Here is a 16230-nt window from a genome sequence, read left to right as displayed (position 1 = left end):
AAATCTTATAATCTCTTGCATAGATCCCTAAGCCTTGATAAGAGGGCTTTGATAAAGATATCCTATTTAGAGCCGAGTGTTTCAAAGTCTCTTACCCCCAGTCACTGTCCACTTGTGCGTCTTGTTGTTAATTACCATTATGAGAGATGTTTCTCTCATAAAAGTTGACCAATGCCCTGACCTATGGATATAGTAATATGTCATAAGGAATCGTTTTATTGCTATGCTCTTTATGACTCATTTTGTGGTTATGTCTTTTCTTGGCTTCTCCTGAAATCCTGAAGCATGACACTCTCAAGTTATTCTTAGAGTAAGATTTTATAGCAGAATATGGATTAGGGAAGCAAATTTGACATTATGATAGCATTTAGTCTTTCAAAATGCCACTGAGGGAGATTAACACTCTTGCTATAGGCAATCAGAAGATTCTACAGCAAGAGAAAGCATGATAAATATGGTGTTAATAGCATCTACTTTTTTATTTCTGATTTATGAACAAATTGAAGTTTGCATTCCATACATCCCACCTCCCTCCCTTCCCCCTTCTCCTTTCCCCCTTCCCCTTCTCTCCTCTCCTCTTCTCTTCTTCTCATCTTTCTTTATCCTCTCTGCTCTTCTTCATTCCCCTTCAAATTCTCCTTCCTCTGATGGGCACACTCTTGTCTGGTATTTAACAAATTACATAAATATAATTGCTAGCAACCTTACTAACATCACCTATTTCACCTAAGTTTTTCAAAGTTATTTGGAATTCTAACCCCACTCACCAACTAATAATATCTGTGTAATCCCCATTCTTTTCCTTTATCAAAGATACAAATAACACAGATAGCTAAGGCTAACCCAGTTGCTGCATAGTATTCCTGAACCAATAAGAACCAGGTATCATCCTCAATTGTGATTCCTGCTACCAAGTCATTGCAAAACATAAACACCTACTAAGGGTATGGTGTGTCCCAAGCCCTCAGTTTTACTTGCTAAGAAGATTGAGATGGATAAGATATACTCTCCTACACAGATTCAGCTAAACTAAGCAAAATGTGTAGATAGGCACCTAGGCATTTAGAAAACATTTTTAAATGAGGACATTATGCAGTTATACTATATCAATGTGCTTCGTTATGCAAGGGAGGAGTTTTAGACCAAACTAGTTGGTTTGTCTGAATAAAAACTGCTTAACTTAATGTTGATACCTTTTAGAATTTAGTATAAATTTACCTTGAGACTATGTGTAAACAACCTTCGAGAATAAAGCTAAATTTAGAGAGTCAATATCAAACTCTAGTCTTTAAAATTTTAGTTGGAGATCGATATATTTAGTAAAATTAATTAAGCTAGCAGTTTAGAGTAATTTAGATAAGCTTAAATGGGCATTTCATTTTATTCTGTTTATGGTTAGACTATAAGCTTTCAACTGTATAGGCAAAGCCAAGTTAGTCCAAATGCATGTTGAGTCAATTTATAACTTCTATGTGCCATAGCCACAGGGCTAACTTCCAATTCATTCTATCCACTAAGACAAGTTACCTGGCTAAGTGTGCCTGAGAAACATGTTATCTATATTACTGTTTTTGCCACACTTGAGGACATATGGTACAGTTCACTTCTTCAGATCAATAGTGCCCAACAGCAAGCAATGATAGTCAGCTTTCCTCTTGGTTTCTTCTTCAGTGGCATCTTGTGATTACCATCACATTATATCATCATCATCATCATCATCATCATCATCACCATCATCACCATCATCACCACCATCACCACCATCATCTTTGTCATTGTAGTCATCGTCATCATCATTATATACCCCGACACAGTTTTCCCTCTCTCCTCTCCTTCCAGTCCTTTCTCTTCACCTCCCTTCTGGACCCCCATCTTCCACTCATTCCTTTCTCCTTAGAAAATGGAAGACCTCCCCATGGATATCAATCTGCCTTAGCATAGCAAGTTACAGTAGGACAAAGTGCAACATCTCCTACTGGGGCTAGGCAAAGCAACCCAGTAAAGGGAAAGAGTCCCAAAAACAGGCAACAGAGTCAGAGACAGTCCCTGCTTTCACTGCTAGAAGTCCCAGAAGAAGACCAAGCTACACAACTGTTACACATGTTACAGAGGACCTGGGTCAGTCCATGGTCCCTTGTTGGATGTTCAGTCTCTGTGGGATGGTATGAGACCCTGATTAGTTGATTCTGTGGGGTTTTTTGTAGTGTCCTCAACCCCTCTGGCTCCTTCATCCCTTCCTTCCCCTTCCTCTTCTGAATGATTCCCCAAGCTTCACTTAATATCATTTTTTCCTTTCCTTTAAAAAATTTGTAATAGCCCAACACAGTTGCAGGTTCTCCTCTCTCCTACCCTCCCAGGCCCTCTCTCCACTTTCCCTCTCTGCTCCCTACCCCCAACCACTCCTTTTTAGTTTCTCTTCAGAAAAGGGCAGGCCTTCCATGGATACCAGCCAAACATGGCATAATACATTGCAGTAACACCTTTCAACACTTCACAAACCTGCCTTCACCTTGGAACCTTCAGCTATGTTCTCAGGTTTTTTTTTTTTTTATCAGTTGCGCTCCTTTGTCATCATTTAAAATGTTTATTGTAATTACTATACAAGGTATCAGAGATCTCATTAGGGCATTTTTGAGCAAAGTGCATTTTGGTGATCCGCCTCCCCCTCATCTCTTCTCTAACTTGAACCCCTCCTTTTATCTTCTGCCAAGTCTCTTTTCTTCTTTGATGTCCCATGTCCCTTCATTGATCCCTCATGCTTTCTCATCACCTGTTTTTGTCCTTTCTTGATCTTCTTCCGAGTTTCTTAGACTTTACCTAACAAAGACTCATTTACACAGACACAGAAACACACGCACACATATCTTTGCCTTTAGTTTTGTTATCTTATTTTCGCACAACTAACAAGAGGATACCAGATATCAGAAAGATTAAGCAACTTGCCGAGATCAGACAGTTAAGTACAGATGCAACTATGATCAAAACTCTCTTCATTCATTCAAAGATTACTGCAGTTTTGCCTCTATGTCTATATTTTTCTAACCTACTTAGAAAATTAAGGTTTGTTTTCTGTTTTCTTGAAAAAAGAGAAGTGATTTGCCTTATCTATAAGAAGTAGTCTTTATACTTACCTGACAAGGAAGAGACAATGATCGAGAAGGTGGTCTTCCCAGGGCTAAACTCACTCATTTCCCTCCAGATGTGCTGACCTCTGTGATTTCTCCATGTGGGAAATTTGACTGCATAATTCCTGGTAGTGGAGGGACTGGGATTGGCACTCCTCCCAGTTTAAAAAGAAAGAGCAGTCTTCCTTCATAAAATAAGCAACTTTTTAATAAAAGAATATAGGATATAATTATAAGCCTCCATTGACAAAAGACAGTATATTCATAAAACAGAGTAAAATTCATCCTTAGAAGAGAAGAAACTTTCAATGGCATTGATGTATACTGACAAGATTATGCTAAGTGAAATAAGCTAATCACAGAAAGACAAATACTGCATCATTCTATTTCCATGAATTACCTAAAATAGTTATATTATCAGAATAATGGAGTAAAAGGTCAGGGAATCAGAGAATAGAATACACGAATCTACCAGTCAACAAACTTTTCAATCAGGTAAGAAGAATACACTACATGGTCAGGTTTTTTTTAACACAAAAACGTTTATTTTAATAGTATTAATTTAATCAAAATAGTTTTGATTTATTACAGGAAGCTTATCCAAATGTAGTTAGATATAACTGGCAACCAGCAGAGATACAAGGGCAACTTTGATCAGTAGGGAGAAGAGAACAAATTTGCGTGCTTTGAGGCATTTGAACTCAAAAGTTATCTAAAACAAATGATCTAATTTTACACTTTGGATCCCTGAAGACTAAGAAATTTCCCAGAAACACACAGGAAATAGCAGTTGTCTTAAGTGAAATTTGGTATCTTTACATCATTGACTCCACTTAGTTTAAATAAAACAAAATTTAAAAAGAAAAAAACCTTTCTACTTGGGAAGGAAAGGACTCATTTATTTAGATTATTAAAGGCACGGAAACAACTATTGTCCATATTAAGGAAAAGACACTCTTCGCCAGCATTCCAAGACTCTTTACTTTGCAAAGAGGTTTCAGACATCCACTAAGATCTGGGTGGTTAAATGATTGGTTATGGAACCTTGGAGTCATGTGATCAAGCAGGGCATAATCAAAAGGAACAAACAACAATAACTTTAAAGTTTAATGAGCTCCAAAGCTAGTAGTTTCTCCTTGCCTCAATATTCCCAAATGTGAGACTGGGCTAACAACATTTACTTTACCGCATTATCTTGAAGTTTATATAGTGAGTTCACTGAATAGAGATATACAGCCTATATATGAGTGTAAGCTATTAAAGCTACTTTCATATGAAAATATGTACTATCGGAAGCAGAAATGTAACTTTAACAGGGGTAAGAGCATAGAGAAGTCTCGTTGAGCCCTGGCAAGTAGAGCAACTTCTAATCATAGTAATTATCACTTAGTTTAGAAAACAGAATCAGACCTACAAGTGCTGCCTTTATAAGGCCTGACCAAGCCTATTAGATTCTAAACACAGCCAAGATTGCAAACAATTTATGTCTGCGTTCATCACTGCAACTATAAATCACTTATATTACATGCTCTAGAGAAAAATATAGCCCTGATCATTACAGATTTATTGAATGATAAATTAGAAGGGACTTTAAAGGTCATAAATTCTAACCCTATTGTATTACAAATAAGCATAGGTTTGACAGAAAGGAAGTGATTTTCTAAAAATCACTTAATTAATCTCCCACCACAGCCTGAGGTATGAACCAGGTCTGCTGGAACCTAGTCCTTTAAATTTCCAGTCATGGTCTTTCTCCATACAAGAATTCTCTCTCATTTTCAAAACACATAATAAAATGATATAGAAAGTTAGACTCAAACCAACCAATATTTAAAGTGTACATATACTATGCCCAGCAGGAAATATAAAATTAAGAAAATGCTCTGCTTTTGCTAGTGGAATTCAAGCAAGAATAATAAGGAACATTATATTGAGTGATCACAGATGAATATGACAAAGCAATAAATAAAAATCAAGAAAGGTACAAACAACATATTCCATCACACCCACATCAAAAGAGAAAAAATATTAAAATGGGTTAAGATGGTCAAGAATGACTTTTGTTTTGCTAAGTCAAAACATCACCAGTACCATTTTGTTTAAAATATACCAGCCTGGGGACTACTTAGGTTAAAATAATACATAGCTGATACATACATGCATGCATACATACATACATACATACATACATACATCACATCACATCTACAGAGCTGTAGGTACATAAGTTAGGCCCATTTCTTCTTATAATATTTCTGAGCTCTCTTATTTATTTTGTTAATTTATTCTCTTATTTTCTTTTAATGTATTCAAAGTCTAACAAGAAAATACCCTTTCCCTTATAAGAAAATATCCTTTATAAGAATAAGAACTCTCACATATACAGCAGAGGACTGACAGGCCTGGCCTCAGTGAGAGAAGATGCACCTAACCCTCAAGAGGCTGGAGGCCCCAGGGAGTGGAGAGTGGGGAGGTCTGGCAGGGTGGAGTGGGGGTGGGGCATTCTCTTTGAGAAGGGGGTAAGGGGGAGGAGGAGTGAGATGAGGAACTGTTGGAGGGCATACCAGGAAGGGGATAATGACTGGACTGTAAAAAGGGATTAAAGATAATTTTAAAAAATAATAAGAGCTCTATAAATTTTATTAACTGAACTTGTGCCAAGTAAAATAATTAAGTTATTTGTATCAGAATCATATATCTAGGGCTAGGAATTATGGCTCTGTGGTAAGAAGACTTACTATACAAGCATCAAAACCCTTGTTCAAATCCCCTGCATCCATGTAAAAGCCCAGGCATAGCCACTAACATCTATAACCCCAGCACTGGGGCTATGCTTGCTGACTGGTCAAATCAGTTGAAAAAGGACATCTCCAGGTTAAGTGAAAGACTCTGTCTTAAGAGAATAAAGAGGAGTGATAAAAAAGATACCTGGTATCCTCATCGGGCCCCCATGCATCACCACACAGCATATGTATCCAGAAAATACACACATACCCAGATACACATACATACATACATACACATACATACATACACACACATATATACACATATATACACATACACAAACACACACACAGACAGAGAGAGAGACAGAGACAGAGACAGAGACAGAGACAGAGACAGAGAGGCTGCTGATAAGATTGCTGGCATTGGTAAGAGCCTGGGTTCAATAGCCAGTACACATACACACACATAAAAATCACATAATTATGCTTTTACTCCATCACCTCTCCTGCACACAGTTAAAAATGTCAATATCTAATACAGGCAGGAAAAGCCTGCCTTCAGAAACAAGAGTTTGCAAGTAAACTGAAAGAGAAAGAGGAGCCAGATATGGGATCACAGAGCACCAAATGCCTGCGATGTGTAAAGAAGGAATTGAAAAGGAACTGGGGTTGCCTTACAATTGCTAAGTTGAAGAACAAAAAAACTATGCTATTTACCCGACAATGTGACACTTACTCACTTGTGCGTGTAACTGTTAGGTTAGATTGTAATCGCACAACCACCATGGAAATGAATAACTTCTCAGCATGCTATATTTGTAAGATCACACTTCTCATATATGTATTTTAGAAATTCGTAAGCTTCCCTTTTTGCAGTAATCTAGGATGAAATGCCAGCTTTGTTTGAACAAGAATCTGACAGTGTTGAAGTTAATTTTCTTTCTAGCTCAGATAAGTAAAATCTCACAATTTTATGATCAGAACTAGTTTGTACATTTAATATTCATTTAGTATATCTTTATTCACATGTTAAGACATGAAAAAACATTTTAAAATGTTACTTCTTGAAAAAGAAAGTTTAAGAGCAAATTCTGAGTAATTCTCAATCAGCAATCAACACTTGACACAGACTAGCAGGTTCTGAGGATTCACTACTTACCTGGAGAAAGGAGGACAATGGAAGAGGGAGAAGAATCTGGAGATGCTCTGAAAAATGGTTATCTACGTATGGAGTAGACACATTTTATATCTTTGAATTTCCTTTATTTTCTTTTTGATTTCCCCCTCTTTTGTTAGTAGACTTCCTTTGGAAAGTTCCAGTCAGCTTCTACTATATAAAAATAAACTGGAGGAAGGTGTTTATTTTATTAGCTCTCGGACCACACATAAAGAAAAAGTGGCCAGCCTCTAGGGAATCTTGCTGGCAGACAAGAATGAGGGTCTCCATAACACAACAAAAATTGAGAGGTGTCAGGTTGCTATTGCCTAGGGAAAGCCTTTCTTTATTCATTTCTGACATATTTGTTTTTTCTGTTTGATTCTCAACAGTAATTTTGTTAAAAGGATAAACACCCCTTAAAGTTTAAGTATCCAAGACTCTAAAAGTATTGCTCTCCAGAAGTACATATGTAAAACTAGTGACCAAAACCAACAAGTACTATTTATGAGTCTTGGGGTCTAGTTGAAGCTCTGTTAAGCCATTCTTCTTTCAAAGAACACTGTGTCCTAAGCCATTTCAGAAAAGTTTGTTTAGTATTCTAACTCCTAATCCTAGTGAACTAAATCCTTGGATGAAAATTTCCAAATCATTCCTTCTTTGAAGTTTACAGTTAAATCTTTATGAAAGGAAACACGATTTCATATAAAGAAACATTTTATAATGTTATGCTTATCTTTAGGTATAGAGGCTGAATGCATACATCAGCAAACATCTGCGACCACTCATGGTCCGTATTCCAAGTCTCCCTCCCCTTGGGAATGTAAAAAAGAATAAAGGGAAAACAACGGACCATGGAAGCCAATGGCCAGCCCTAAATCTGTCAGTATAGCTTTGATGTCCCATCACACTCTGGATCTGTATTTAAGGCTGCTAAATTCCCATGACCCTTCCAGATTGCTTCTGAGGGTCACTAACTCCTTTTTTTTAATCTTATGATTTCAGCTTGAACGTACCCTGACACTACAACGTAAGGACAGTGGCCACAGTAAGAAGGAAAATTTGTGAAAGGTGCTGTGGGGCCAAAAAGAGGTATGACTCCCTTTTCAAAACCCAGTTTGCTCATTGTGCAATTTTCTTAATGAAGCAACACTCCTTATCATTTGTACTGAAGTAAAAGTCGACACCATTTGTGTTTACTGCTTCCTTTCATTAATCAATTCGTGATTCGTTTGCTTTGTGCTAAGGTTGCTTTTACTAGACTTATCACAACCTCCCCAAACATTTGAGTTATTACTCCTCAGCACCCACTTCCTTCCCCAACTGTGAGCTGTTTGAAGGACTGGGTTGTTAAGAAATCATAGACTTCCAAAGGAGTTAACTCTCTGCATCCATCCCGTAGGAGTCACATCATTAAAAAAATCATAGTAAATTATTCAAAATCTAATTAAATGCTGCTTAGATACTTTATATCATTTTAAGTGAAGTGACTACTTTACATTAAATCATATCTACCCCTTTAAAATCTAGTCCTTGTTTAAAATTTTTTATAATCTTCTTTTTTGCCTTAATATAAATAATTGGTTTGATTCTTGTGCAAATAATCAAACCTAAATATTGCATTTTTAAAGAACGTTTATTCTGTTTCAAAGAGGTCTGCTTATTAATGGAATTAAATGGCTTTCCCTTCTTTGTGTACTTTTAATTACTATTTATCGGCTCTGTTTGGCATCTTTTGTTCAGGAAGCTGAGAGTTGCAAGTCATTTGTAACATGTAACGGACAAACAAATAATTTGTGGATAAATGGCATGGGTATTTTTGACCCTTGCAATTAAGCTTTATAACTTAGTACCTTAGTACTTTAAGAAGCAATTTTGTCTACATCAACATCTCTAGTCTCTAGGGTTGAAAAGACTTTAAATTATAGTGCAATAAGATGGTCACTCTAAGTGGTTTCAAATGGATAATTATACTTTCAAATGATAAATGGTTTCTACCACTCCAATTAACACTGAGCATTTATGGGCAAAGAAGATGAGTGGCTGTTCTTGTGCAAGGTGCTGTAAAGGTTATTTATCAACCAGAGAGCCTGGAAGGAACGATACCACATCATTTATGTGCAAGGCAGATCGAAAACTCTCTAGGAGTTCTACAACGATAGAAATGTCTTTGAATGGAGCATGAGAGGAGGCATGGTCAAAAAGGTGCAGCTTAGTCTGAACAACAAAAGAAGAAACATATGAGGTGATGGATGTGGTTTTGAGTTTGTCTGTGTATTGTTTTGGAGTCAAGGTCTCTCTGTGTAGAGACCAGGCTGATCTCAAATTACCCTCTTCCTGCTTTGGCTTCTCAAGGGCTGTGATTGCAGAAATGTACCTCCAAGGAGGGCTTGTGATAGAGCTGCTAATTAGCTTTATAGTGGCAGGCATTCCACAGTATATGTCTATATCAAATTATCATTCTATGACATGATTAGTAACCATTTCATGGTGACCATATAAGGTAATGTTGTATATCACATTATAGACACAGATTTAAAACATGCTACATTTATTTCTCAAATATCATGAGTAAAACTTAAGGGGAAAGCTATATCAAAAATCTCAATAGCACCATCTAGTGCCTCATGACATAAAATGGCTCAGTTTGAAGAAAATACCTAAGACAATATTAACAAAAAGAGAAGATTAATTTGGGAACGTTTCCCTTCCTTTACCTGAATTCATAGAGCCAATAGGAAAAAAATAACAACACAAATTGAAAACGAATGCAGATATTAGGAATAGGTTTTCTCTATGGTCTTGGAATTATTCCTCATCTTTTTTTAAAATCTCATATAAAAAGCTCTTGGGAGAAATGGAATTTTAAATACTAGAAAGATATAAGTATGTGGTATAGCAAGATGGATGGAAGAGACATCATGTTGATTGGATGAAAATGTTCTTGGTTAGAAACCTGACACATTCTATCCTACCTGTAACAACTACCAGAGCTGTCTATTTCCATATACCCACTATGTGGACAAGATTCATCCTATTACACACTAGTAGGAGCTCTTTAATATGCTGGCATTCTTCCACACATCTTGTTTACCAGAAACCAAGAGCCAAATAAAAGTCAACAAGTCAATACAAGACTCGGTATTGAATTGCTTCCACTTTAATAAGTAACTAAATGGACCTGAAGAGCACTACAGAAGTAACTCTATTTTGCTATCTTATCCCTGGCTGTTTCGAACCGGAGTTTATTGTCTGCCCAGAAGAACTTGGACAGGCCAAGTAACAATCTTTTGTTATGAAAGAGCTAACTGTATATGCCTAAACGAAAAGCTTTGAGAATAAATCTGAGAAAAGAACAGGAATGAACAGCCAGCAATTTCCTCATCCAACAAGTATATTCTAACTAAGTATATCACAGTTTTCCTCAGAGCCTTAAATTATGGTACACGTTTTTAAACTGTAAATTTAACCTCTTTGGAAAATTTTCTCTCATCAGTATTATAACTATGTGGCCACTAGGTTTCTCCTGATGTGGTGTTCTATGGATCTAAATAGAGATTGATCCCAAATTAAGAATCTTTCCCACAGGATTGAATTTCACCAACATAAATTAGATCATTTTTCCTAGGTATGACCTCCATCCAAAAGATGTTACCTAGAAATTCTCTTTTAGGGGAAAGCAAGTGTTTTCTGCAGATTTTAGTCTCTAACTGAACTTAAAGCTCTTATAAGCAATACACTGATAATTAAATGCTGATATGTTAAACATGATAAACATGAAGAAGATGACAGATACATACATACACAGTCATCTGTGTAAAATTGATATAGTTGAAGTTTTTTTCTATAAGTGAAAAATCATAAATTCATTTGAAGTGAAAATTTAGAGCAGTCCAATTTACAATAGGAAGGGAATATTTTATCTAGATTTGGGATTAACAAGAAGTCTACCAGGCAAACATAGATGACAAAAGGGGATGTCTGGAGGACCCAAACCTTCCTCCTGGGGGCAAAGTTCAACTGACTCTCTCCTCATAACCTGACAACAATTGCTTCCAGCTGTGGTGGATTGCATGTGAGCAGCACTAATTGGACTCAGTGGATTATTTCTTAAACAGAGGGGGGGCATGAAGTTGGGAGGGAGGCTGTGCTATGAGGAGCTTGGAGAGCAAAGTGGATGTTGGACACGATCAAAATACATTGTATAGAAGTATGAAATTTTCAAAGAGTAATAAAAATGTATTAATTTTTAGTTGCACAGAAAATTGTAGTGATACTATGAAATGAAACATTGAGGTGCACTATAAAGATGTAGTTTAATTAACAAGATCCTTTTCATATGTTATAGGCACCAAGCAGACATTCCTGGAGAACATGGTTGGAGCTGAAAATATGACAGCATCTTTCAGTAATAACAGATGTCATGACACAATTGATGAATTCCGAAATCAGGTGTACTCCACAATGTACTCTATGATCTCCGTTGTGGGTTTCTTTGGCAATAGCTTTGTCCTCTATGTCCTCATAAAAACATACCATGAGAAATCAGCCTTCCAAGTATACATGATTAATCTAGCCATAGCAGATCTACTCTGTGTATGTACATTGCCTCTCCGTGTGGTCTACTATGTTCACAAAGGCAAGTGGTTCTTTGGTGACTTTTTGTGCCGCCTCACCACCTATGCCTTATATGTTAACCTCTATTGTAGCATCTTCTTTATGACAGCCATGAGCTTTTTCCGGTGTGTTGCAATTGTCTTTCCAGTCCAGAACATTAATTTGGTTACACAGAAAAAAGCCAGGTTTGTGTGTGTTGGAATTTGGATTTTTGTGATTTTGACAAGTTCTCCATTTTTACTGAGCAAATCTTACCAAGATGAGAAAAACAATACTAAATGTTTTGAGCCTCCACAGGACAAACAAACTAAAAAATATGTTTTGGTCTTGCATTATGTGTCATTAATCTTTGGTTTCATCATCCCTTTTGTCACCATAATTGTCTGTTACACAATGATCATTCTGACCTTACTAAAAAATACAATGAAGAAAAACCTGCCAAGTCGAAGGAAGGCTATAGGAATGATCATAGTTGTGACAGCTGCCTTTTTAGTCAGCTTCATGCCATATCATATTCAACGAGCTATCCACCTTCACTTTTTACACAGTGAAACTAGATCCTGTGACTCTGTCCTTAGGATGCAGAAGTCAGTGGTCATAACCTTATCTCTAGCTGCATCAAATTGTTGCTTTGATCCTCTGCTATATTTCTTTTCAGGTGGAAACTTTAGGAGAAGGCTGTCTACATTTAGAAAGCATTCTTTGTCCAGTATGACTTACATACCCAAAAAGAAAGCTTCCTTGCCAGAAAAAGGAGAAGAAATGTGTAAAGAATAATTCAGACCCATTTCCAGTGCAGAGCAATGAAAAGTAAATTCCTGACAAGCATTTTTTTAAATCACAATTTTAAAAAAGTTTCCCATGAGTAGTTTACAAATCATTATATGTATGACATTTATAAATACCATTATTTGATATTTTAAGTGTTCAAAATTCAGTTTCTAACTGTGAACCAACCCTTCGGTTTTTCAATGACTCACCAGAAAGTGGAGAATGTTTGTGGTTCTGAACTATAAAACTGAGTATGAAATCAAGAATATCAAAAGGGTTACAAAAGTTATGTACTAGACTTTTGAGTCCAGCTTTTAAATATAGCTTGGAAATTAGCAAATAGTCATCAGTCACCCTAACATATCCCTTTGCATGCATGCCATGAGATGAGACCTGGAGATGACCCAGGACCTACAGAAATGTACGGTCATGGTTTCCTTTGTAGTACAGACTAGCTAGGTAAAGCAGTGCACTGTCTTCCAGAAGAGAATGTTCAAGTGCTAGAACACACCAAGATTCAGCCAAGAGCTCCGCAGGCTGCAGGAAATTTACCATCTGAAAAGTAAGGAAGATAAATCCGATCAAAGGCCAGTTTGTTTCTTAATTTTCTTCTGCCTTTGACTCAAGCTGTCCACTCCCCCCCCCCAAAGAATGATTTTGTTCTTGCTCACTACAGTTCAATCCCAATTCTACATGTAATCCTTCCTTAATGAGTAAGGCAACTGGCATTTCCATATATGAGCAGAAGCAATCAAAATTCATCTGAAGTAAAGGAAATAGGTCTACTATTCTACACAAGTTTTGTTGGAATCAAAATTAACTATGTCAGATACCAGAAGAAAATTTGAATATCCATGTCATTAATTCTTTAATAAGTATATGCACTTATGTATATATATAAATATAAGTAATATATCTTGTTCTATGACATGCATTTATAGTAAGTTAATTATGAAATATATTTTTGTTTTATACTTCCTGCTTTTTTCATTAGCATGTTGAAAGTAATAATTGTTTATAGTGATTTTCATATTATAGCAGAAACTTTGTTCTTAAAGCAAACCATTGAAAACAACTTGATTGTTTGATATGATATTCATTGGCAAAGTTTTGCTGAAGGCCACTTTGCCCCAACTCTGAGTTTCAAAAGTCACATTACATCAGAAGGAATAAATGATAATAGAGATGGAATAAAGAAAAACCATGAATGGAGTTCTATCTGCACCAGCCACATGTAAACTTTTTAAATTTCACTTCTGCTGGACCCCTTGGGAAAAAATTTAAAGCATAATGAAGAGAGGACTCTGAGGATCAAAACTAACTGGAACTCATTGATTTCTGTTGAACATGTCTGAAAATTGACAGTGCCTATTACTCTTGTTACCTCTTGCTTGAGACAAATATGAAACATATTTGTCATAAGACTTCAGGCCTCATTTTCTACATTTCTGCTTTGTAGTAGAAGGGCCCAACACTGGAAGCCAAGATGTCTGCATGCTAACCTGGTCTCTTTTAACTTTTAACAAAGTTAACGTAACTATGACCAAATCTTATAAGCCTAAAACCTTAACTTTCTCAGCTGTAAGATGAGAATGATACTTGTTTTGCTTTCTTATGGACATTTGCAGGATTCAAATATGGGCAGATATGTTAAAATTGTATCCTAAAATGTATTATAAGATGCCATTTTAAAGTATTTTTAGGAGAGTTGTTAAATATGCTAACTCATATCTATTGTATCCATTTTAATTTTGAAAGAATGAGAACAAAATACTGCCACAATTTAATTCTAATGCATATAATCATGTTGCTCATTTATTCCTATGTCCAAGCTTTTGTCTGTATTTGCAATTTCACTCACATATGTACCCATATGTACCATATAGATATTCCACAAAACTTCAGCCACATGCAAACGTACAATGAATGTATTGTTCTTTCTTGAACTATGCCTTTATAGCTGATACCATACAACTTACTTCTTACTACTTTTTCCAGTTTCTCCATGTGTCTTAGTATTTTCTCATAAAGGGAAGTGCTCTGTGTAGAAGTATCAATTCCTTGAGGTTAAAAATTACATCCTTGAGGTAAAAATACATTATATATATATATAATTTTTTATTTTAAAAGCTTTTCAAATGTTTTAAATGCTTTATCTGTGCCAATTCATAAGTACAAAAGCCTCATTTTGTCAGCAAGCTTTAACCAAGATTGAACTCTAGGCATTCTGTTGCTAAACTATATTCTTAATTTGCTAGGTATCTGTGCCATCATTTTCATGTACAAAGTGTCAGGTATACATGATAAATAAGTTCTAGAGGTTTACTATGTAAAATTATGCCTTCCATTATCACTGTGCCTTTATTTTTTTAATAGGACAGATATGCTTTGCTCTTACTGCAAACAGATGAGAAATACATGATTGAGCAATGAGAGACAGAGAGAGAAATTGGATGAATCGATGATAAATTAAAGTGTATGCTTTTTAACGCTTTTTAAAATATTTTACTTATACATATGTATCTGCATGAATTTTTAGTTTTTATTTATGCTCTCATATATTATATCCCAACTCCAGTTTCTCCTCCTTTCCCTCATCCCAGTTCTCCCTCTCCCCAATTCCTGTGTTCCCTAGATCCTCTCCTCCTCAACTTCTTTTCAGAAAAAAGCAGGTTTCCCAGTGATTTCAAACAAACATACCATGAAATACAATAAGACTTAGCATAAACCCTGATATCAACCCAGTAAGAAAAAGGGATCCCAAGAACAGGCAAGAGAGTCAGAAACAACCCCACTCCTACTGTTAGGACTCCCATAAAAAAGACAAAGCTATACAACCATAATGTAATATGCAGTGGACCTAGCTCAGACCCATACACATTCAACTGCTTCCCTGATCTCCATTTCAGTTCTGTGAGCCCCTATGAGCCCTGCGTAGTTGATTCTGTGGGCCACGTTCTCCTGGTGTCTTTGAATGCTTAAATGTGTAAATTATATGATGAGCATTACACATACTTATGATTTAGCCCAAAGAATGCTGTAAAAGTCACTTAGAATATTGAAATTAGAAGGTGCTTCATATTTGCAATTCCTAGTAGCAAAATAATAATAATCTATAGCATTAACACTCCACAGTCTTTACATATATCCCTATGGTCACTAGCAGCCTTTTCAAATCTCATCAGGTAGTCAAAACTGTTTATCATTGTATACTTAACTTTTTATTTCATTCAGCAAGTATTGTATGTATCCCTAAAATGCATTTCTGGTCTTAAGCAAATGTTCTGTATGTTAAGTTTTAAAATAAACAATTGATTTTGTGGGTTCTTCTTAGACTGTAAACTGGTTTTTGTGATTATAAAGTCTCCTGAGTTTGCAGGAAAGTAAATATCCAAGTACAATTTTAATTGGCCTTTTAAGATAATCAAATATATCTTTCAAGAACTTCCTCTTACTAAAACACTAGTGATTCGCACTACAAAAAAATTTACAACTTTGAAAGGTGAGATTAGTGTTATAGTGATATAAACTCAAGAGATACATTTTCATGAAGATGATCACATTAGAAGGTTGGAAAATAATATATTCTACTTTGCTTCATGTGTGTGACCTGGGTTAGATTATCTTTGAACAATACAAAGATAGAATGTTGTTCTTTGGTTCAGCCCTCTGTTAGTCTAAAAGAAATTACAAGTCATTTCTTGGCCTTTTGTCTAAGATCAAGTGTAAAAACAAAAGAATTTCTAAATCCTCATTCATTTGCTAATCGTTTCACGTTTCTATGTATTATATAATTTCTTCCATCATCACCACTAACTCATAAGAATATATT

General features: G+C 35.8%; 1 protein-coding gene and 1 non-coding gene across 2 annotated transcripts in view; both read left to right on the top strand.

Moving 5' to 3' along the window:
• Cysltr1 (cysteinyl leukotriene receptor 1) overlaps nucleotides 1-15725 on the top strand; it is a 28597-nt gene extending 12872 nt beyond the window's left edge. The window contains exons 2-3 of the mRNA NM_053641.2: nucleotides 8016-8102; nucleotides 11359-15725. Coding sequence (NP_446093.1) covers nucleotides 11385-12404 — 1020 coding nt within the window. The 5' untranslated portion in view covers nucleotides 8016-8102; nucleotides 11359-11384 and the 3' untranslated portion in view covers nucleotides 12405-15725. The remainder of the gene's footprint in view (nucleotides 1-8015; nucleotides 8103-11358) is intronic.
• Nucleotides 3124-3285, top strand: LOC120099436 (U1 spliceosomal RNA). The gene has a single exon (XR_015647145.1). It is a non-coding gene; the product is annotated as a U1 spliceosomal RNA (small nuclear RNA).
• Nucleotides 15726-16230: the final 505 nt, after the last annotated feature.

Source organism: Rattus norvegicus, chromosome X (assembly GCF_021556685.1).
Source record: "Rattus norvegicus strain SHRSP/BbbUtx chromosome X, alternate assembly SHRSP_T2T, whole genome shotgun sequence".
Lineage (NCBI taxonomy): Eukaryota > Metazoa > Chordata > Mammalia > Rodentia > Muridae > Rattus > Rattus norvegicus.
The sequence above is the reverse complement of the archived record's forward strand: the minus strand, read 5'-3'. Positions and strand labels throughout refer to the sequence as shown.